The sequence below is a fragment of the Lissotriton helveticus genome, chromosome 5_1 (genome assembly GCF_964261635.1).
Source record: "Lissotriton helveticus chromosome 5_1, aLisHel1.1, whole genome shotgun sequence".
NCBI classification, from domain to species: Eukaryota; Metazoa; Chordata; class Amphibia; order Caudata; family Salamandridae; genus Lissotriton; species Lissotriton helveticus.
This window is the reverse complement of record NC_136065.1, coordinates 1,917,534,210-1,917,557,230: the sequence shown is the minus strand read 5'-3', so window position 1 is coordinate 1,917,557,230 and position 23,021 is coordinate 1,917,534,210. Positions and strand designations below refer to the sequence as shown.

Genomic DNA, 23,021 nt, shown 5'->3' with positions numbered 1-23,021 from the left:
CTGGAACTCACTTCCCACTCACCTTCGCCTTACTCAGAACCACCTAGCATTCAGAAAGCAACTTAAAACTTGGATATTCGACAAGTAATTCCCCACCCTTCCTCAAGCGCCTTGAGACCCTTATGGGTATGTAGCGCGCTATATAAATCTCTTGACTTGACTTGACTTAGGGATATGCGTCACGTTGTAAATTCCTGTGTCACATTATACCTGCATCAGGTATAATGTATGCAGGGTGGGCATTCCCACGCAGGAAAGCCTTGTAAAAGTGACAAAGTGAAATCTGAAGGATTTCACTGCGCCACTTCTAGAACGCCACCGCATCAAAACCTTACGCCTGCTTGAAGGAGGCATAAGGAGTGACACAGCACAATGAGGATAGGCCTCAAAATGCATTGCTGGAGTTGTGTCGTGTTTGCAACACGACCCCAGCAATGTGTGACTTTTGCATTTCTGACGCATCTGTTAATCCTTGCGCCATGGTGCGCCGTATTGTAAATACGACGCATTCATGGTGGTGCAAGGGTTTCTCAGGGTGGCGCAGAGAAAGTGACGCATCTCTACAGATGCGTCACTTTCTTGTAAATCTGCCCCTTAGATTGGTTCACCCATGGTTTTATTTTAGGTGATTCACTTTACTGACAGGATTTAAAGGTCTACGGTATTTCCTATAACTAATTGATATTCAGCCTATGTTAAACCATTTTAATCCTTGAGAATAAAATCAAGAGAGATGTGATTCTGTTGAATTCTTATCTCACCAGTGTAAATCTGTGTGGTTGTAGCTAATTTCCCAGATTTGTTTGAGAGAATCCTGGTGTTGAAGAACATTAAACTGCTCCCGTAAAAAAAATTTTCTGAGCCCTATGCCAAGCGACAGTTTGTAATTTTGGTACCTCAACTCCCTACTGGCCCTCTCATGTCTTCTTGTGTTGATATTGCAAGGCGGATTCCTCCAGTGGCCTAGATACATCCCCGATAGTAGCTTCCATCGAAGGTGCAGTTGTTCGGAAGGGGTTAGTTGAGAAATACAATTCTATGGAATGGTCAGGATAAAACAGAGCCTCAGAGAGCACTGACATACTAAATATAAAAAAACAGTCCTGATCGCAATTAACAATGTGTACAGTGTAAAAATTTATAACAGATCCTGGATTCACACGGCTTCACAAAACATTAGAGGGCCGATTTCGATGTCGGGCAGAACTTGGTCTGGGTCCGACTGACCTCGAGTCTGCGGTCCCAACTGCCTCATAAGGATGCGACTGAACAGTGTTTAGTCACATTCCTGCATTTCCCTATGGGAGCATGCATTACAACTATATACTGGCCATAATACGTGCTCCCATAGGGAAATGGGAGGTGCTGTTTAACCCTGCACCCCGTAGCAGACCCCTTGAGGAGACTGCCACCGGGCGCAGGGATCAACAGCCCCCAACCGGAGGCTGCGCACCCAAAGAGGGCCCTGCTGTGGGCCCCAAATCACGCTTTCAGACATGGTTTCCATGTCGGACAGACGGCATGGAAACCATGTCAGAAACAGTGCATCGTAATCCCAAGGGCGAAAAGGCCGACTCTTTGGGATTACGGGCCAGCTCCGACTTGCCGACGGGCTCCATGAGCCCGTTGTAAGCCAACCGGAATGCATCATAATGCGGCGGTTGGAAAGTAAACCCAGTGGCCCAATACAATGTGGCCAGGAAATCTCTGACCGTTGGTCTCCTAGGTGTCTAACATCAGTTCACCCAACCTCCTTCAGAACACCAGGGTGCAATGGTCTCTGTATTGGTTAGTGATTACATTGATTAATTTCTTGATTTGAGAATTGTAGGTCACTCATCCTCCACCAATTGTCTTTGTGCTAGGATATGATCATTGAAATTGGGCCCGGCCTTGACGATGACATAAATTAACAACCAGACAGAACACACTTAACCTAGGGCCTCATTTACAAAAAAATGGAGAAGGCCAGTGCTGCAAATCTTTTTGCTGCACTGCCCTACGCCAATTTGAAAGGGCAGGAGTGCACGGTATTTACCAGATACAGTGCATTCCTGTCCTTTGCAGGGTGGCTTTGCGTCACCTCATAGATATGATTGAGAGGCCTGCGCCAGCGGAGCATACAACAAACTGATGCTCCAGTGGCACAGGCCTCTTGTAAATAAGCCCTCAATTTAGAAGTTACAAAACATTTTAAGGACCCTTCCAAAGACTGTGGCCCTTCTGTATACTTTGGCATACAGAGTATGTATCCTTGCCATGGCAGAGTACTTTACTCCTGCCATGGTGAGGGTACTCTGCCCATCAAAGTTACTGATGTCCGCCGGCCCAGTGAACATCTCTTGCATTTTTAGGAACCGCCCCCATGGTAGTTCCAACAGGCAACTCTACCAACATGACAAAGCAGTCTGTCAAACTTAAACAAATATATATTTTCAAAAACAAAATCATAAAGTGAAATTTTGTTTTTGAAAATAAAAAAACACAATAACCTCCTCACAATGGGAGTTTTCTCCCATGGCACGAGGGTCATTTTGCAGTTTTCTCTGCCCCTCACATCAAGGTTTTACCTCAAGGTTTTACCTGGCGGCGAGGAGCAGTTAAAACTGGCCATGTTTTCACCAGCTCTAGATAGGACAAAAAAACACATATCCAAACATACAACAGCCCTTACTCTGTTGGACCTTTGGATGTGTAGGGAGGACGAAGAGATGGATTAGTCTCCACCATCTACTTACTGAAATTCCGCTCAACTCTTAATGAGGCGGTCACAACTTCACTGTGGCAAAGTGGGTACTCTGACGCTGTTTCGATGGAGTACGCTCTCCAACACAGTTTAAATCAGACCCTTTAGGGGTTGGGTCTTTATGTTACCAGTGGAATAGAGCAAATGAAGATTATATGATTTGATAACCACCTGTATATCTGTATATAGTGCGACTTTAGAAAGACTTGCACATCTGGAAATAGAGTCAGCCATGCATAAAGCTACACTAATGGCTCTGGCATAGCCTCACTCCGAGTGGCACTGGGTTGCCCATTCCTGAATTTTCAACTTCATGTAACCACTTGGGAAGCCTCAAAGCTGAGCAGTGCAGCCTACCTCCTCATGGTTCTTCTTGAGGTAGGCCAGCTCCTCAGCAAGGCTCTCCAGCTGCGTCTCCAGATCTGATTTGGAAATGGTGAGCTCGTCCATGACTTTGCGAAGACCATTCATATCAGCCTCCACGTTCTGGCGCAGGAACAGTTCATTTTCTCCCCTGAGCATGAGTACAGATAAGCAAGTGTCATTTTAACCAGGAGAGCACATGGGTGAGATGAGACATAAGGATAAGTACCCTGATTTAGGGTTTGCCGGATGGAGGGTACTTCCTAAGGATGGTGGCGGACATTACCTTTACCTCCTGAGGAACCTCCACCCTCCAAATGCAGAGTTGTTCACCGGCTCAGCGGAAAAAACTCTGTACTCTGACATGGGACGCCATCACCGAGGTACTTGTTAATGTATGAAAAGTTTGACCGACAGTACTTTCAGCCATGATGGCATGCCGTCAAACATTTCAAAAGTTTTTAGTTTTTCCAAAACATATTCCCAAATTGGGATATTTTTCAAAAGTAAAAGAATAAACAAATATATACATAAAAAACTAAGCACCCCCACCCTGGGCGTGTTTTATTGTCTTTTTCTTATCCATTACCAGCAAGTTTTCCTGCGCTGAACAACAGAAAAAATAAAAGTCTTTACCCCATCCTCCCTTCATATGGCGGATGGTACAAAATTGTTCCTCCGACTTCCTCTACTCTCTTGGGTCATCGGAGAAAGTATCCTGAAGTATTCCATTGACTGAGCGAATGTTGGCTCTGTTGACAGAACACTAAGGGGCATGTTAGCAAGAACCTCGTTAAAATTATCGCCGTTTTAGCTGCAGGAAATGCCGCTAAAACGGCGATAATGGGCTTGCTAATATGCATCATAGAATTCCAATAGAAGCCCAGGTTAGATGTCCTGCATTTCTAACCTGGGCTTCTATTGGTATTCTATAACGCATATTAGCAAGCCCATTAACGCAGTTTTAGCGGCAGTTTCCTGCTGGTAAAACGGTGGTAATTTCAATGAGGTTCTTGCTAATATGCCCCTAAAGGTCTGTCCAGAAGTACCTTTCGATAATTTAGGGTGGAAGGAAGATTAGCTCAATAAGGGTGTAGCTTGATGGGTGATGTCCCTCACTTCCTTAACAAGACTACATTTGTAAAAAAAACTGTGAAAGTTCAGTAGCAAGGCCCCTATTAAGGGGTTCAAAACATAAATAAAAGTCGCTGCAAAGCCAGTGTAAAGAAACTGGAGCCCAGGTTACCTAGCAGCTTGAGAACAGAATCTAAGAAAGGACTGTTTGCTGCAGGGGGCAATAGGCATTAAGAAGAATAAATCACATGTACATTTTTCACGCAACATCTGAATTTTATTCTGATGTTTAGGGATTGTTAGCAAGTCCTAGCATATATTTCCCACAACCTGTTTTATTCTGAGTTGGAACGTACACTGTCAATAAAATGGTTTGCTCTGCTTACGTACAGGACAAAGGGCCTTATTAAAAGTATGGCCGAATTTACTCTGTATATCAACATGGTGGAGGACATGTCCGTCAAACTCTAAATCAGGCCCAAAATTATTAACTGCTGGTGAACAATTTTCTGGTTAGAATTTGTTTAATGCCTATTATTTTCTTTCTTAAGAATCCTATTTATCTTTTTTAGCAGCGGAATTCATTTTGTATCACTGTGTTAAAATGTCAGACTAGCTATATAGCAAAGCCACAGAATGTGTGGCATAATTTGCATTTATTTACAAAACGTGCTACACAATTTGACTTTCTTTGCCACATAAACTGTTCAATTCTGCAGTACTATTGGTTTGTCCATGATCACAACTGTCCCTCTCTACAGTTCTTTCAGCAGTTTGGGAATGGTTTATTCAAAACATGTAAAATAAAATGTTAGCAATGTGTTTTAATATGCGATAGCTCAGAACCTCCATTGGTGAACCCATAAAATAGTTGAGCTAGCCACCTTCTAAATTAAAATAACTGTAAATGTTAATAGAACAGAGAAGAGACGACTCCTCCCAGCTCCTCTCCTTGCCCACAATACACAGACTCACTCACTTCAGTTTGAAGTCATCCGCTGCAAGTCTGGCGTTGTCAATCTGCAAGACGACCCTGGCGTTGTCAACGGCAGCACCAATGATCTGGAGGACATGGGGATAATCAGTGCATGACTATGCATCCTGGTCGGCAACGCCTCACTGAGCTTCTTTCACACTGAATATCAAACAATCCCATTCCATCTTGCTAGATCAATAGAACTGTCCTGGGTGTCACCCATATTTGTGTCATGGCTGTCCCCATGCGTATACTCTAAGAACATTCTTGGTACAAGGATGGTTGAGAGGTCATGCCACCATTCTGTTTCCCACTTGTGTTCACATCTAAAGTAATACTTACATATGGTGGAAAATCAGCCCTTCTTCCAAAGGTGGAGGTCACTATAGCGCATGATGATAGTTTCGCATCCACTACATCGATTTACCACTACATTCTGTGCTACGTATATAAATATGTAAGTACTGTACTTACCTCCCAATATAGGTGGCGTTCAGACTAGCAAATCACACCTACCTTACATTGTGCAGTTAGATAAACGTAATGATTGCGATAATATTGTAGAAATCTTCACTTTAAAAAATCTACCGTTCACGATGCTATGAATACAGGAATTGTGCTTTCTAAGAGCAAATGTAACAGTTTGTGCACGCAAGTGACCCTTGGGTGCAAAAAATGCTTTCTGCTCTAGCTGGATTTAGTAATTTTGGACCCTTGGAAATGTATAAAAAGAGTGTGCTGTTTGCCAGAGCTACCTTCTCTTTTTTTCCGTCTTCAGGCCTTGGTAGTCCTTTGGAAGAATATTTGTGTCAAGGGTCACCTTTCACTTCCTCTCTTCTCGTTACAGTTTTCCTAAACTGGTTTCCATGTACGTCTGAAAGTGAATTCCAGAGTTCCAACACAAAACACCTTTACACTTATTACTCGTTTTCTCACAAACAGAACTCTCTGGAGAACCCCTTTACACCTTGATGTACACATGGTGGCAGCAAACCATATGTAACTAGTGTTAGTATTGTCACTAATAATTTATAAAGCATTTGATTACCAAGAAATGCTCTGTGACGCTGAGACAGACAGCATGAAAGCCAAAATATTTCAAGATTTAGTTAATCCAGTAGCCAGGCCAGAAGATTCTGTAGCTCACCTTGTACTGGTAACTCAACAGCACGTTCACCGCTCTTCACCAACATGCAGTTTAAAGCCATTCAGATAAGTCAGATTACAGGGCCGGCTCTAGGCTCATGGTGGCCCTGGGCAAGGAGCGTAGGTAGGGGGCCCGGAAGAGGGGGTCCGGGCGGGGCGGAGCGCGCAGGCCAGTAAAGAGGGGAGGGGGTCAGGGTGTTTAGAAGTGGAACAGAGCCGGAGGCCGCCAAATCCCTGCCAGGGGCCACCACGCAAATATGTATCCATCCTCAGAGGATTAATATATTAAGGATATATATTGGCGTGGTGGCCCCTGGGGTTTGGTGGCCCTGTGCAGGTGCACAGCTTGCACATGCCTAGAGCCGGCCCTTAAGCATGTCACTCCTTCAAACAAGCATCACCAATCTGTTTACCTGGCTAGCAATGCTGTCTAGAAAAGTAAACACTCTACACAGGCTGGGCAACAGCATACCCAGAAATATAAAAAATATTCAACAGAGGTCCCTGTCTAGTTCAAGCTCATTTTACTAATATATTAACTAATTGAACTCATTGTTAAGCTAGCCATTAAACGAACATCTTCCAACCATTGGCAAACTCTCACAAGCTACCCCATACTCCCTTATGTTTGATTTCGTCCGAATCATTCAAAAAGCCAATTAGAAAAGCACTACACTTCCATACTAATTGTGGAAGGCGCTACACAAAACCTCTTAACATAAAACAACCCAACCTTGGGGACTTCATCAGTCCTGCTGAGATAGAGGCCCCTAATTTACAGACCTCAGATACCTCAGTATGAAAGACTTTAGATCTATAATGTTAAACTAAAAATGCTACAAACTATTGTTATATTGGTGTGAAGTAATGACACTATTTGACGGAAAAAACTTTCAGACGTATTATAAATAGAATTTTTTTTTTCCTTCCACGTTTGTTAAAGAACACAGCGCTTCAAGGCAGTCACACAGAATCCAGTCCAATTACATCAAATCAGGGCATCTTATTTCCTCTTTCTAAAAAGTTAATTATTTGCCAGATGCCAACTGAATACTCTAGTTCACTTTTTGTGTGAGTTATCTCCAGTGAAGCATCCTGAACCAGTTAGTGACGGTAGAACAGCCCTGCCGGGCACACCCAACCTGCTCATTGTCTGCCTCCCCTTACAGACGGTCGAAGCAACTTCTTGGACTTTCTCCTGGCTTACTCAGCGCAACCATTCTCAGGGCCTCTTGAATTATGCATTATGGGACCTGGTGGATAATTATGCGTTGAAAATAGGCAAATCATGTAGCATAATTCGTGGCAATACTATGTCAACTTTTTAAGACACATTAACATACGTGCCAGCATTTTGAATGTGGTAAGGGGGAGATTTTTGGGGGAAAAAATTGGGAGAACAATTTTTTCCCATTGATATACATTAAAGGTGAGGAGATTTTAGGCGGTAGACATAAAAAAATAAAGTCATTTTGGGCTTACACAATCGTGAGTCTCGTGCATGAATTGGGTCTGTTGGCATATATGCATTAGTACAATGTGGGCAAAGTTTTCACGCCATTAGGTCCGGTTTGACAGCCGAATACAGAAATCAGCAACTGGACAGTGAGCAGTTAGATTGTGTAAAGGGACTGTTAATTCAGGTGAATGCGTTTGGCCCTTTCTTTGGTATCTTTTGATCCGTTTCAGCTATAAACAAACATTTTTTTGTTGAAATCTACAAATTATGCTACAAATGGTTAAGTATGCGTGTATCTTTAGTATCTTTTGATCCATTTCAGCTATAAACAAAATTTTTTTTTTAGAAAACTACAAATTATGTTGCAAATGGTTAACTATGCGTGAAAAAATCTAAATCATACACAACATCACAAAGGCGCAGAATCGCCCTATCCCATTGGCACAGACTATACCCCTGTAACCACACTGGAGGACAGTACTTCACGTTATGGGAGACAACAGATCTAGGGTTATCAGATTACTCAAAGCCTGGATCCTTAAACAAATCAGTGTATTCTGGGAGTTTTAGTTTTAGTTGGGTCCTATGTAACCAATCAGAAACTATGAAACGTGAAAGTATAGCAAAAACACTGCAAGTGTTGTGCTCCAGTGGTGTGGACTCATTCTAATTAAAACCCCCACACAAATTAAGATTTGGATTCACAAGTTCAAGGCAGTGCTCTATCATGCTTACCCTATTAGTGAGATCCTGAATCTGCTTGTAGTATTTGCTGTAGTCGCGGGCTGCAGCGCCCCCAACACCACCAGGGTGGTTCTTCTCGTACCACTCCTTAATTTTCTGCTCCAGGTCGGCATTGGAGTCCTCCAGAGCCCTCACCTTCTCCAGGTAGGAGGACAGGCGGGTGTTGAGGTTCTGCATGGTCTCCTTCTCCCCGGCGGAAAGAAGGGGATCCCCTCCACAACCGAAACCTGCTCCACCACCGAATCCATTAAGCACACCGCCAGCATTGACAGAGCCAAAGCCGACTCCGTTCCCCACCTGGCTATGATGGATCCCTGGTGCCACACTGAAGCTGTTGCTAACCCCTCCACCACCACTGCCAAAACCTCCAACACCACTCCCAAAACCACCACCACCACTCACCACACTGGATACACTACTCCGTCTCATTTTGATGCTATGGTAAGCCATGGTGGTGAGCCAACACACTTCTACTAAAAAGGTGTATGGGGATCTGACAACCAAAAATGTATCCCACCCTTTTATACAGAGTAGAGTGGGTGTTCCATTTCTCAGACCTGTCCTCTGCAGTGGGCAAACACCAACACCTGCACCAATTCCTGCTCATTGGGAGTTGCCCTTTCTTATGAAGTTCCTTTTCACTTGAGTTGTTGGCTCCCCCAGGGCTGTTTACCATGCATTGACGATGGTCTGATGTGATAGGGGTGGAGTGGGAGAGGCCAAACCTGATGCGATTTCTGTTAACACAATTAAGCAATCCTTTCCCCTTGTTTTAACCAATTCTCTCTACCCGGTTTAAGTACATATTTTTCTAGTCCTCCCTTCTGTCAACTTTGTGCATGTTCAATATGCATGTGCAAATGTACATGCTGTACTTTTATTCATGCATTAAAGGTACAAATCATTTTTTTTTTCAAAAAGAAGATCGTTTTCCGCCCATGCAAAAAATCCTTCCCGTTCACATCCACCAATTTTGGAGGTTTTTCCTCCCCATACACATATGGGGGACAGATGAACACCGGCCATTGACAGCAGTAAATCTGCTACCAGATACAGAGTGAAAATATGCCTGCCATTAACAGGAGTACATTTTTACCTTATTCAGAGTGAACCGTGCCTGACCTTAACAGGAGTAAAATTCTGCCACTATCCAGAATGAGAACATGCCTTACAAAAGTATGTAGATAGCCAGAAGCTTAAACATTTGTGGCCGTGCACCAACTTTCCAACACACCCCAGTCCTTCAACGTCCGTCCACTCTTGGCCCTCGGGATATTATTAGGTCTCATGTAATATTTAGGAGTGTGCAAAATTCGTCTAATTTTCTTTTGCAAACTTCCACGAATTTTGCAGAAAATTGTAAATTGTAAATTGATACTTGTATAGCTCACTACTCACCCGCAAGGGTCTCAAGGCGCTTGTACGAATATCGCTGTGGAACCCATCCTGGCTTTCCCTGTGAGGTGTCCACTTCTGGGCACCCTCAAGGTGGAGGCCAGGCATCCTTAGCGTTGTGGGGGCCGTTGTGGAGATTAAGCAAGCTATTGCCCAGAGTTGCAGAGTGGGACTCCATGATTGGAATAGGCACCGAGGCGAGAATTATCAGGTCTGTGGAATTTTGAGCCCAAGACCCGTCGAGGCGGGGAATTGAACCCTGGTCCCGGGCTAGACCTCTGCATCAGGGTCTGCCGCTCTAACCATTGAGCCACACTTCTCCATTTTTCTGCCAAATTATGCTTAACTATCCAAATGCAGAATTCTGATTTAACGCTATATTTTAGGACGAAATGCATCCTTGTGTCGATTTTTGACACAAAACACATTTTGTGTTAAAAAAGCATGAAAAACACAAATACCGCAAACAACAGACATTCTAACTATGATTGTTTGTGTTGTTCCTTCCTCCAGTAATATCATTTTGTGGAGATTGATGGCAAAATTACTCAATGTGGCATAATGGCGTAATAACATGCGTAACATGAAATTCTGCGAACTGAGCTGGCATAATTTAAATTTTACCCAAGCCTACTAATATTATGCCATACAGGTGAGGTAAATATGTCAATACATTGAACTCACGTTTTGTTATGCTATGCTTTTGGCATTTGTCTTGTGCACAGTCTGGCACTGTATGGCATTGCAGGACTTTCAGTACTCTGGAGGGACCATAGCGTTTTCATTAAAGATATAGTATAAATGGGCATTGTAAGAATTTAGGTTTTGTATGAGGGGTGGACAACAACTACAATCCTTGTCAGGGTGAACCTTAAAAGTCACTAAATTAGCCTGTGGTTAACCTTTTGGTAGCTTGGCACTAATCAGTTAGGTAGAACTCAGAGGCTAAGTGAAAGCACACAAACAGTAATAAAGGAAAAACATAACACACGAAAAATCTCAAACCACTTTAGATAATAAGATTCATTTTGATAAATAAAATGACACCAAAATGAATTAAAACCAATTAATAATACTGGAGTTTTTTTATTTAAAGTTTTTAGTGAAATCTAGCACCCAAATGATCAAAGCGTCAACCATGAGAAACTGGTAGCACCAGACCGGGGCACAGTCAAAGTAAAGGCAGACCACTATGTAGCACGGTTTGGATACAAGGGGTGGTTGGGTCCAATCTCGGCTTACCTTTTGAATTTTGCCGAAAAGTTCCTGAGAAGGTGAAGTTTGATTGGGCAAGGCAGCTGGCAGTGTCCGAGGAGGACCCATTGTCATTGGGGGCCATTGAGCAGAGTCGCTGTGAAGATTTTTTACCTTTGTACTTTGTACCTTTTTTGGAAGTTGTAAATCTCCAGTGGGACAAAGCTGCAGGCTGTATTCAACAAGGGTTCCACCAAGCCAGATACCTTCGCCTAGAGGTCCGCTGCTACAGAGAAGAATGTAGCTGTAGCTAAAGCAGAGTCAGGCCAACCGGGAATATAACTTAGGTGGATAGGCTGGCAGGTAGGACCCAGTCTTCTGTCAGTTTTCAGGTCACGTTGTGGTGGAAAATGTTCTAAGTCCCAAGTTTTAGGGTTAGGCAGGAGCAGTACCTGGGGGACACCACTTGAGGGTTAGGACTCACTACAGCAAAGACCAGGTGCAGGGTTCAAACTCTCTGGAGCTTGTTATGTCCCTGTAGCTTACACAGGAGGACAGCCAACTAGCCCTTGGAGTCACTTGACAGTCTTGAGTTCAAGGAGGTGGTCCAGTTCTCCTTCAAGCAGCATGGCAGATCTCTATCAAAAAGTGCAGTCTTCTGGTAACAGCAGGACAGTCCTAAGGGGGTCCAGGCAGTCCTTTCAAAGTATTCCACAGGTCTAGGAGTGTACTGAAGAGCTAGTCTGAGGGTCCTTTAAACCTGGTGCCACTCTTTGAAGTGCAGAGGCTTCCTTGTACTACTCTCACATCTGGTTCTGGAAAGTTCTTTTATTCCCCTGCCAAGGCTCCAAGAAGTTTGGGGTGACAAAAAGCTAGTGTCAGGTTCATTTGTGAGTGTGCTGGAGGCAAGCAGTTTGAAGTGTAAGTGGGGCAGGATACAGGTCCACCGTCAGCCATCCTAGAAGGCACATAATCCCTCTTTGTCCCACTGTCTGGGAGGCATACACAAAGCCCAACAACTAAACCATTCACAGGCATGCGACCCCGGTCACTGGCAGCAGGTATCAAATGGTTGAAACAAGAAAATACCATCTTTCTACAAGTGGCATTTTCAACATTGTGACTTAAAATCTGACTTTACCATTAAAAAGGATTTTTAAGTAGAATTCATCTGTATCCAAACTTGACATACCTATCTGTTCCCAATAGTGAAAAACGAATTTAGGAGCTTTTCACTACCAGGACATGTAAAACGTAGAAACACACGTCCTACATTTTGGAAACAGTGCACTCTGCCCTTTGGGCCTTTAATGCCTACCTTAGGGGTGACTTATTTGTATTAAAAATGAAGGTTTAGGCATGGTCTGGAAAAAGGTTTGATCTGTCACGACGAATTGGCAATTTAAAACTGAACTACATGCTGCAATGGCATGCCTGAAGCATGTTTTAAAGTGCTACTTGAGTGAATGGCACAAAGTGTGCTACAGGCCCACTAGTAGAATTTAATTTACAGGCCTTTGGAACAACTAGTACCATACAATTGTAAATTAGAAGTAAATTAAATGTGCCAATCACATGTGGTTTACTGGGAGAGCACAGGCACGTTAGCACTGGTAACACACAGAATCCTAATGCCAACAAAAAGAAATTCAGCAAACAGGAGGGGTGAAGGAAAAAAGTTTAGGGGGTGACCCTGCTGAGAGGGTCTAACAGGCATGTTCCTTAGGAAAGCTTTTTAGCTTCAATGAGACATGATGGATGTTAATAAGTGATTTTAAGTATTCTTGCACTTAATCACAGGTAGACAAAGGGGTGAGCAACAGTAATATAAATTTGCATCAATGGCTGACAAGTGCAGCACCAGTGAATGGTAAATGCATAGAAAGCATGGTGTGCAGGGTAAAAGAAGGACCAGCTGTAGAGTGTTAGAGTGCAAGTCGAACTCTCACAGAGAGAAAAGGAAACAAAAAGGTAAATAGGTATCACACTGAGGGCCTAATTACGAGTCTGGCGGTCCTTGGATGACCAGACTTGTGGAAGTGCGACTGTGGCGGCATTACAACAGCCACATTACAATCTTGGCGGAAGTGCTGCCTTAGGACCGCTGACTCCACCAGGGAAGCACAGTTCTCTGGTGGTGGTGCGGTGCGCTTGAGGCAGTAATTTGCTTGACAGAACTGCTGCAGTCCCGCCAAGCATTTTATGACCTTCCTCACATCCACTGATTTCATGGAGGTCTTTCCTCCATGAAAACAGTGGCGGTGAGGTAAGAAAGGGGGCCTTGCAGGGACCCCTTGTGCCTCACTCCATGTGGATGCACACAGGAGGGCACAACGTATGCCCCCGGTGTGAATGCGCCCCCAGTTCCAGCATGGCATGGACTTCACAGTCCATGCAGTGCTGGAACTTCATTTGACGTTCCCATTGCAGTGCCTATTTTATAGGCACTGCTTGGGAACGCCAAAAGAACTGGCTGCCAGTGACTAAAAAAAGAATAATACAGCTGTAGGTTCTCACACAGGTTTGGCAGTGCGGCGGAGGGGCCGTCCCGCACCCGCACTGTCAAACTTGTAATCGGGCCCTGAGTGTTGGTAGTGCAAGATTTCCTCATCTAGGTCACACTCAGTCAATAAAAACTACGTTTCTACCACATGCGGAATATGTATAGCACATGTAGTAGTTGTGCAGGCTTCCCTCATGCGCAAACATGGGCAGTAGCAGTGTCTTCCACAAGAAGCAGAACATGGGCAGCAAATACAGCAGGAGTGCAGCTTCACTTATGTACAGAAAAGTGACAGGGCAGACACAATATTGGAAGCTTCTCCTATTCAGAGGAAATGCTAGGGATGGGAGCTTCCTCATACACAGAAAATGTGCTCCATGGACAGCAGGAGTGTATGTTTTCATTACATTCAGCTAAGAATGGTTCATCAGAGTCAACAGAAATGTAATCTTCGCTCACTCAACTAAATAACTGAGGAAGTTACATGGCGTATTCCTATTCTCACTGCTCTGTCCTAGGTATAGTGCACTTGTCCAACTCCCGCCCAACCCACGGAGACTATGGGCCTCATTTATGAGAAGTATTACATAGTTGTGTGAAAGCAGCGATGCAACACTTCTCAGTGCGCCCTCCTTGCAACACCAATGATGCGCCATATTTACTGTATGACGCATCATGTTTCAAGTAATGTCAGTATTACTGACATATCTGTCGGCACATAAGTGGCGCATTGCTGGAGTTGTGTCGGAAGCGTGACGCAACTCCAGCAATGTTCCTTTCACACGGGGCAAGCCCCATGTGAAAGGGCCTGTGTCACCCTTATGCCTGCGATGAGGCAAGCGTAAGGTTTTGACGCCTTGGCATCCTAGAAGTGGCCTAATTAAATCTTATAGATTTCACCGCAACACTCCTACAACCCTTTCTTACGGAGGAACGCTCACCATGCATACATTATACCTGACACAGGTATATTATAGCTGTTATGTCCTTTATACTTATGTTCATCATTATTTATATGTTCATTTATTGTGTATGTTTTCAACGTTATTCTCATGTTCAATATTTAATGTGTAGGGTTATACAATGTTTGCTTCTTAGGTAGATATGCATCTTTCAACTCTGTAACTTAGCAGTAATAGAACCTTGCGATCCAGCTGGTCAGTTTCAGGTTGGATCTGAAAGGAGAAACACTCTGTTGCATCTGAGTGCTGTACTTTTGCTGAGAATAAATCTTCTTTCAATTTATTACTTCTATTTGTCATCATTGGATGCAACAATAGCACAGGGGTTTACGAAGGGATGCATCTGCCTAGATGCGTTTCTTCTTAAATATGGCGCAACATGGCACATTATTTACGCCGCCGCTGCGTCACTAAAAGTGATGCAACGGTGGCTCAAAAGTGCCACAGACCTTTATAAATAAGGCCCTATTTTTTTTATTTTCACAGGGTTGTAGCTAGCATTGGATCATTGGGTTTACAAATGAAGAAGTGCCTCTGCAACAACTGCTTTTTAGTTGTACAACTGTTGCTGAACAAGGGCCAGACAATGCTCTAAGTGCACCGCAACCATCTCTCACATTCCCCAATACAGGGCCTCATTGACAAGCCCATTGTGTCGCTGATGCGTCACTTTCTTTGACGCACTGGAGGTGTAATGGGCTTGCCCATATTCACAAGGCCATGTAAAGTCACCCTGGGTGATATTTCATGGCCTTGTAAATATGGGCCCCTTACACATTCTTTTGCGTGAAAGGGGTGATCCATGAGTATTGCTGTGGGTGTCCCTCACAACATCCATGGCCCCTGACACATTCCCAGATTTACAACGTTTTGTAAAGCTGGGAATGTATAAAAATCCCATGCCTCCACAGGGGAGGCATAGAAGTGGCGAAACAAGAAGAAATGCTTTTATTTCTCCTTGTTTTTCCTCCTTCTATGTGTGCTGCATTCTGCAGCACACATAGAAAGAGAAAAGTATCATCAATGATTGTTTTTGTGAGGGAAGGTGTCCCTTCCTGCACAAAAATAATCTAACCCGCAACGCAGGCACCCTTGCACCATGACGCATGGGTACCTGCGCTGGTGTATGGTAGCAAATTGTGCACCAGCACAGGGGAAAACACACTGATGCGTCGTATTGTTGTTAATAAGATGCATCTTACACTTCTAAAATGACGCAGTTCGGTGCAGCAAAATGGCTTGCTGCGCTGTATCATTTTGCAATAAATGAGGCGCCCTCAGTTCAGATAATAGAATGGAGAGAAATGTGAAGTGGTAATATTTATAGACCATGTACATTTGCACTGCTCAGAGAACTCACAGTTCCACCATTGACAAAATGGGTAGGAGGAGTCAAACAGCAAAGGACGAAAGAGTAGGAGGAGGTGTAGTAACTTGGGGCACTGGATAATATCAGCATAATCTATCTTGACAGAACAGGCTGGCTTTGCAGAAGGCGCACATTCAACACCTCGCATCAGCGATTCTATACCTGTAGAGTGATTTCAGAAAACGTGAAGAATCATGTCCAATAGTTCACAAGTCTTCTTGGTCCTATATATAAGGAAGAGATTTACAAATATATCATAGACAAAACAACAAACACAAGTACTTATGAGGACAGAGAGTGGAGGAGAACACAGTCAAGTTGGCTCAAAGCTCCTGTGCAAGCATATTATATGATTTAAAAAAACAATGTATATATACATATATATATTTTAGGTCACCAGTTAAAGCAGTATCAAAGGCCAGACTAAAAACGGAGGATAGGAAGTAAAAAGTATGTAGATGTGTGGGAAGAGAGAATGTGAGGTTGAGAGGCCATGCACAGCAGGAGGAAGGGACTGCTGGGAAGAGATGAGAGCAGAAGGTATCAAAACGAAGTCTGGGCGGTGAACTCTGCTCCATTCGCGGAGTTTGCAGGGATTTCCACACTCCGCATTATGTGGAGCTCGCAGAGTTCTGAAAAACTCAACGTAACAGAGTTTTTTTCCTCACTCGCATTCGTCATCGTCATGTTGACGAGCACGAGTGAGGAAAATCTGTTTTCACGACAACATCAAGATGGCGAGCGCAAGCGTGGAAAAAATCCACCTCCCGGCGGGATTTCTCAACACAGGCGGTTAGTTTTCTCATTGCGAGTAGTTGAATATGCTCGCGATCGCTGGCGTTGAGAAACTGTCAGTTTGTATTGAGAAACCTTCCTCTCGAGTAAAAATCTACTCAAGTGGCAGAAAGGAAGCAGTGTTCGCTTGCGCTGTGCACTGTGCCGTTCCCGATGTTTGCACAGTGCAGACAAGCACCTGGCACTGAAAATCACTGCGAACAGCATTTATCCAATACACTCTGCCGCTTGTGGAGCTCCGCGTAGCGCGGCTGAGTTTTTTTTTCAACTTCGCAGAGTTCCGCGTAGTAGAACTCTGCCCAGGCTTAATCGAAACTGAAAGAGAGTGGAATTTATTCACTAAAAAAGCCGTCTGGACATCGGTCCAACTCTCCAACTTAGGTCTGCCAATGGCTTTGAGAATTAGTCGGTTGAGTTCAGTTGAACAACATCCCTCCTCCTTTCTTGGTGAAATATTTTATTCTGCAAGACAAAACTACCAAAGCTGGCATTTATTCTTGCAAAACAAAATAACAACGGCCTTGACACAGGGGGGCAAATTTACAATAAATTGGCGAAGCGAGTCGTTAAGCCAAGAAGGCTAACGACGCTCTTTGTCACTTTAGAAACGCAGGGCTGCACCATAGTTACTAGAATATGGTGCAGCCCAGCGTTTCCCCCTGTACTGATGCTAACTTTAGCTGCCTAGTGCCAACACTTGCACCATAGTGCATGGGTCCTGTGGTGAGGGGACCTTCCTGCACATAAACAATCTATAAATGCAAGTGCTTAGTGCAGCACACATAGAAGTAGCAAAACAGCATTTTTTTAAAACGATTGTTTATGTGCAGGAAGGTCCCCCTTCCTGCACATAAACATAAACAATTATAGGCAATTTTCAGTTTCTATGTGTGTTGCAAAAGTCAGCACACATGGAAACAGCAAAAACAAGGAAAATTAATCATTTCTCCTTGTTTCGCCTTTTTAAGACCAGGTTTTCCCTGGTCTTAATTTTGGCGCTGCCTCCTATTTACGCTGCCCTTGTAAATAGGAGGCAGCATCAAAATCAATAGGTGGTGGAGCGCCCACTGCAACACCAATTGCCCTCTCAATTCATGCTAAATACAGCATGAAAGGGTGCTTCATTTACAAGGCAGTGTTAAGCCACGTTAGGTGGCTTAACGCTGCCTTGTAAATAAGGCGAGGCCCCGATCCCCATCACATAGTCACTGAAAGTAAGGTTGTGGTGGCGATAGGGGCTTGTAAATATGTCCTAGGGACTTTTCTCCCTACTTCCAGGAGAAAGTGCAAGTTCCTTGGTTTCCCGGGGAGAGAAAATGAGTGCTCCTCACGCGCTTTAAAGTGGGTGGGTGACTGCCACTATGACATCACGGTCTTGAGGTGCATGGACCGCAAGGTCAAGAGTGTCTGTCAACAGAGCCAGCTGAAGCTCTGGCAATAGAAACCCAGCCAGTCCCCAACCTGTAAACAGGTAAATGGTGTGGGTGTACTACGACCTAAAAGGAGTGGGGCCCTTAGGCCGTTGCCTACTTTGCCTATTTGGTAATCCGGAACTGCATATATTAAAAAAACATTCTACAGTAACCTCCTGGAAAGGCAATCGACAAAACCATCCTTTATATGTTTAGGTACCCATTGATTTACCTTTTTTCAAGATTTACCTGGCTTGTCATGCCAGTGAATATTTAGGGCTGTATGTTCTTGTGGGGTCTTTCCGAAAAAATAATAACCATAAAGGTAGTTTGCCTGGCTTTTGTGCAATGCAGTGTGGACGTGGAAAACTGCACAGATCAACCACTTAGGCATCATGGTGTGAGGCTTGAGTACTAAGAACCTATGCCAAAGTAGAGTCTATTAGTGCCAAAGAGAACCCTTCAGTGCCCTGTGCATGGCTCTTCCTTCTACTCTACTGCCTCTGCTCTCTCAGAGACACAGGCCCTTGTGAAACGAGTAGGCCCCCACCTCCGTCTTCAGGTGTGGCAAACAGGGAAATGCATATATTTCTTACCAACTGCAAAAGAGATTGCATTGTAGACCCTGTGGAGAAGATTATTGTCAGAGGTGGGCGTTTGTGTCCAGATGCTTTCTCTGGCATGCTCCGCGTCTCCCACGAAGAGAGAACCCTGTTTGTCAGGTCAGAGTACTCTGATTACCCTCCCTCCCTGATTCCCTCCACAGTAAACAACGTTTACCACAAAACCTTTTCCCCGCAGGGAATTACAACGCGGTCGTTACAACGACTGCGTTTTAATTCCGCATACCATTACTCCGCAAGTCGGAACAACGACTTGCGCAGGGTTGAGAAGGTGTTGGATTTAAAATCCAACACCTTCCCTAACGTCCGTACAGACTAGAGTTGGAATAGTAAATCATACTATTCCAACATTCAGCGCCCACCCAATGCGGGGTAATGGTATGCAGAATTACAACGCAGTTGTTGTAACAAACACGTTGTAATTCCCTGCGGGGAGAAAGACTGCATGATAACGAGGTATATTCACCCTCCACTGTCTCTTAACACTGTCTCATGGTATCCCCTATATATCCTCCTCCCCCGCCCTCTCAGCAAACCGAATACCCAAAACTGGTCTTTATGGTACAGAGGCATGGGGCATGAGGCTGGTGCAGGGTCTTTAAAGGTAAATGTAATGGAGCAGCAAAAGGCATGCAGATCCTTAACCCCAGGGTTAATATGGTAGATGGCACATTGCAGAGAACTCTGATCACAGACTGGAACAGGTGCTCCAGCCTGCACTCAGATACCCCTGCTATTGGCAGGTCGAAAGCATCTGCTGCATGGGTCTCAAACCTTTTCTTTAGTGAGAGCGACTTGTGATTAGTGAAAATCATTGTGCGTTACTGAAGGTCAAGAAACTTGTGCATTGTTACCAGACACCCTCATGCCCTGCTTCATTGACTTTACGCCTAATGTCTATAGAGACAGATACTATAGTTTGAATAAAATATTTTGGCCCATATTTACACAAGTGTCACCCAATGCAGCATAGCTGTAATAAAATGCTGTGCTGGAAGGGGGTATGGCCTAGCATTCCAACATGGTGGACACACTCTATGCAAGCTGCAGCAGCCCATTCCAACATCCTTCCACATCCTACCAGATATCTGTAGTCTGCTCTGGGCTCGATTTCAGGCTTAGCCCGCCGGCCCTGTAACATCTAGGTGCAGGCCAGAGACTCTGATGCCGGGAGCAACATAATAAAAGGTTAGGTGCCTGCTGAGGTGAGGGGCATGCTCCCAGGTACGGCTTGTGGTTGGGCGGAGCCCTCCTCTTGCTGCATCCCATGGCGCTCCGGGGGCTGCAGCTGAAGGACTACTGAGCACTTGTCCTGGGGATAACAAGAACCAGCAACTGCATGTGAGTGTGGCAGCCCAGACTCCAGTAATAGTTGAGTTCCTTGAGTGGGGTGGATTTACACCGTCCATCTCAGCCCATTGCCACCTCGCTATGACTAAAGATAAGCCACTGGTAAACCTGTCAAAACAGAGCACAAAGGGCCACTCCACCGGGGCAGGAGCTCAACATGTTGACACCGGAGGAGGTACCACTACACAACCAGTTAATGCCACTGCAATCCAGCAGTCTAGGGACACCCTTGAGGCCAAAATTGGCGCTGTGGGCTCTGAGGTGACATTAATGTGACAGGACCTCTGCAACGCGATAGACTGCATAACTGAAGCTGAGACTTGAGTCTCTGTCATCGAAGACATAGTTTCTTCCCTTCACACCAGGGTTTGTACCCTTGAAAAGCTCACTAAGGGCCTGGCCATGCGGGTGGAAGACGCAGAAGGTCGGGTCGGCAGGAAAAACCTTTGCTTTGTGGGCTTTCCCAAAAACTGTGGAGGAGAGGACCCATTGGCTTGCATCATGGATTGCTCACCTACGAGTATTGTATAATTCCCGCACCCTATTCTTTGATACTCCAAAACAAGTCTTTGCAAGGGTGGATAAACAGAGACATTTAAAACCACATATGCCACCACGCCATGATTCAGACTACTCCGCTGGAGAACAAACTGAAAGAGAATCGCAGACATCGGTCAAGATTAACGTGGCGCTCAATGGCCCGTAATGGCGATCTGGAGGAAGGCCACGAAGACGGGATATCTAACTCTAGCAAATAAGCAGCTCAAAGCTTTTCTGTGAAGGCTGTTCTGACTGACTGATGCGCATTTCTTGCGAGAAATGAGCATGTGCCGGCGCGCGCGCATGCGCAGTTTTTCCATAGAATACGATGAAGATGAGGAGGGCAGCCCGGGGATGCCGCAGCTAAGGTAAGGTGTGCTTATTTACTTTAAAGTCCTTTTATTTAACTTGTAAGTCATTGTTAATAGGGCGGTTGGAGGCTGGCCAACTCTGCTCCTCCATGGAGCGGAACGCAGAGTAGGCAAATCTCCGCACACTCCGCAGGCGGAGCGGAGGTCTGCGCCTGGGGTTAGACTGGACTGAGGCCTTGAAGTCCCCCAAGAGTGCGACAATCTTGTCACACTTGCAATTAATTCAATTCAAATACTGGCATAGGGCTTAGTACACATGGCACTGGCTTTGGGGGTGGGGTTTGTGGCATCCCCAATATATTTGCACTGTATCAATGCTGAAAGCACTTTCCTGCACACTGTGTAGACCTGCACCACCCTAGATAGGTTTTTGAAGGGGGTGATCGCCTGCCTTGCGGAGGTCCTGGGGTGGGTGCTTCCTAGATCCCCTAGACTGACTTTTTTACACAACATGGAAGGGATAGGGGATAATAGATACAGATGCCATCTCCTATTCCTGGGTCTAACATGCGCCAAGTGAGATATAGCTAAATTATGGAGGGCCACTGGTGGGAGTCTGGAAGAGAGGCATTGACTTTTGCATGGAGTTGTAGGTGCCAGTCTTTCGAGCCAGGGGATGTCTAAAAAATCTGGAAGTGGTGGATGGATTATCAGGGTTTTACCCTGGAGCCTCAGACGTCGCTGGCTCACACTCTTGATGCGGAGCTTCTGTCACTTGGTCGAGACAAATGACATATTTTATTGTTTGGCATTCTGGTGTGTGGGGCGCCACCTGGAATTGAAGAAAAAATCTTTTGTACTACTGTTTTGTATTGATATTTTGAAACTGTGACATTATGCTGCTATATGCCAAGGTATCTGTATATATATATACCCCATGCAGCACTTACCTGGACATTGAATTCTGGGATTTGCAGTTCCCACGAGCAGCAAATAGTGAGCAGACATCTAAGGAGGGGGTGTGGCAGTCCTTATCCAATGGGACAGTGGCAGGTCTATTAAAAAACGGGTGAATTTGTCTCCTGAAACACCTGATGGCATCTGAAGAAGGCCAATCCCTGGCCGAAATGCATCATTCCTTACATCAATAAAGAGCTTCCAACAGTTTCCCCGTTGTGGCTTCTGCTTCTTCGTGGGTGGAGGAGTTGCTGTGGATATTTTGCGCGTCACCCAGAGTCGCGCTAAAGAAGCCCTGTTTCATCAAGTTGTCCCGGGCTGTTCTGAGCTCTGTCTTGGCAGTCTGTTCATCATTTCCAAGGTATTGGATTAGCCCGGTGCCCGCCTCTCAACGCCTAGGAAACCAGGGCGGCTGCATTGCGGTCCGTGACTGCACGGAGGATCGAATTGCATTGTCCCTTCGACCCCTGCCCGGTGGACTTTTGGTTCTGGGGGGCTGAAACGTTAGGGGACTGGAGGAAGCGCTGAGATTTTAATTCACGGGATATTGACTTTTAATCATGCCGTTTTTTCCTGCACTTTGCCGATCCACATGGTTTCACCCCATGCAGCACTTACCTGGACATTGAATTCTTGGATTTGCAGTTCCCACGAGCAGCAAAGAGTGAGCAGACATCTAAGGAGGGGGTGTGGCAGTCCTTATCCAATGGGACAGTGGCAGGTCTATTAAAAAATGGGTGAATTGGTCTCCTGAAACACCTGATGGCATCTGAAGAAGGCCAATCCCTGGTCGAAATGCATCATGCCCTCCTTCCAGTGTGCCTGTATTGCCCGCGCGATCGCCGCGTGCAGTAGGAAATCGCCTCTAGGAATGTCAAAGCGATCCAAAAGCGCTGCAAACGATAGTAACATCCCGTCTTCGTAGAGGTCACCCAGGACCTGGATCCCTGCTTCTTCCCAGTTCTGCAGCTGTGACCAGTCTCCACCATGTGGTAATGCTGTGAGCATCCCCAGCGGAATTTCAGGGGCGTAAGGGTGGTTCACCCCCGTTTTAGGCTGTGTTCGGTTCCAGCATAGCCTAAGTGTACGTTCCTCTTGCGTG

General features: G+C 45.0%; 1 protein-coding gene across 4 annotated transcripts in view; it reads right to left on the bottom strand.

Moving 5' to 3' along the window:
• Window positions 1-8,958, bottom strand: part of LOC144753879 (keratin, type I cytoskeletal 12-like) — a 30,915-nt gene extending 21,957 nt beyond the window's left edge. For 3 of the 4 annotated variants that reach the window (XM_078641419.1, XM_078641421.1, XM_078641420.1), the window contains exons 1-3: window positions 8,500-8,919; window positions 5,163-5,245; window positions 3,104-3,260 (exon numbers count right to left, since the gene is read on the bottom strand). In XM_078641419.1, coding sequence (XP_078497545.1) covers window positions 3,104-3,260; window positions 5,163-5,245; window positions 8,500-8,685 — 426 coding nt within the window. In that variant the 5' untranslated portion in view covers window positions 8,686-8,919. Of the gene's footprint in view, window positions 1-3,103; window positions 3,261-5,162; window positions 5,246-8,499 lie in introns of all 4 variants that reach the window. The other variant, XM_078641418.1, reaches the window with a different exon arrangement.
• Between the last annotated feature and the right edge of the window lie 14,063 nt (window positions 8,959-23,021).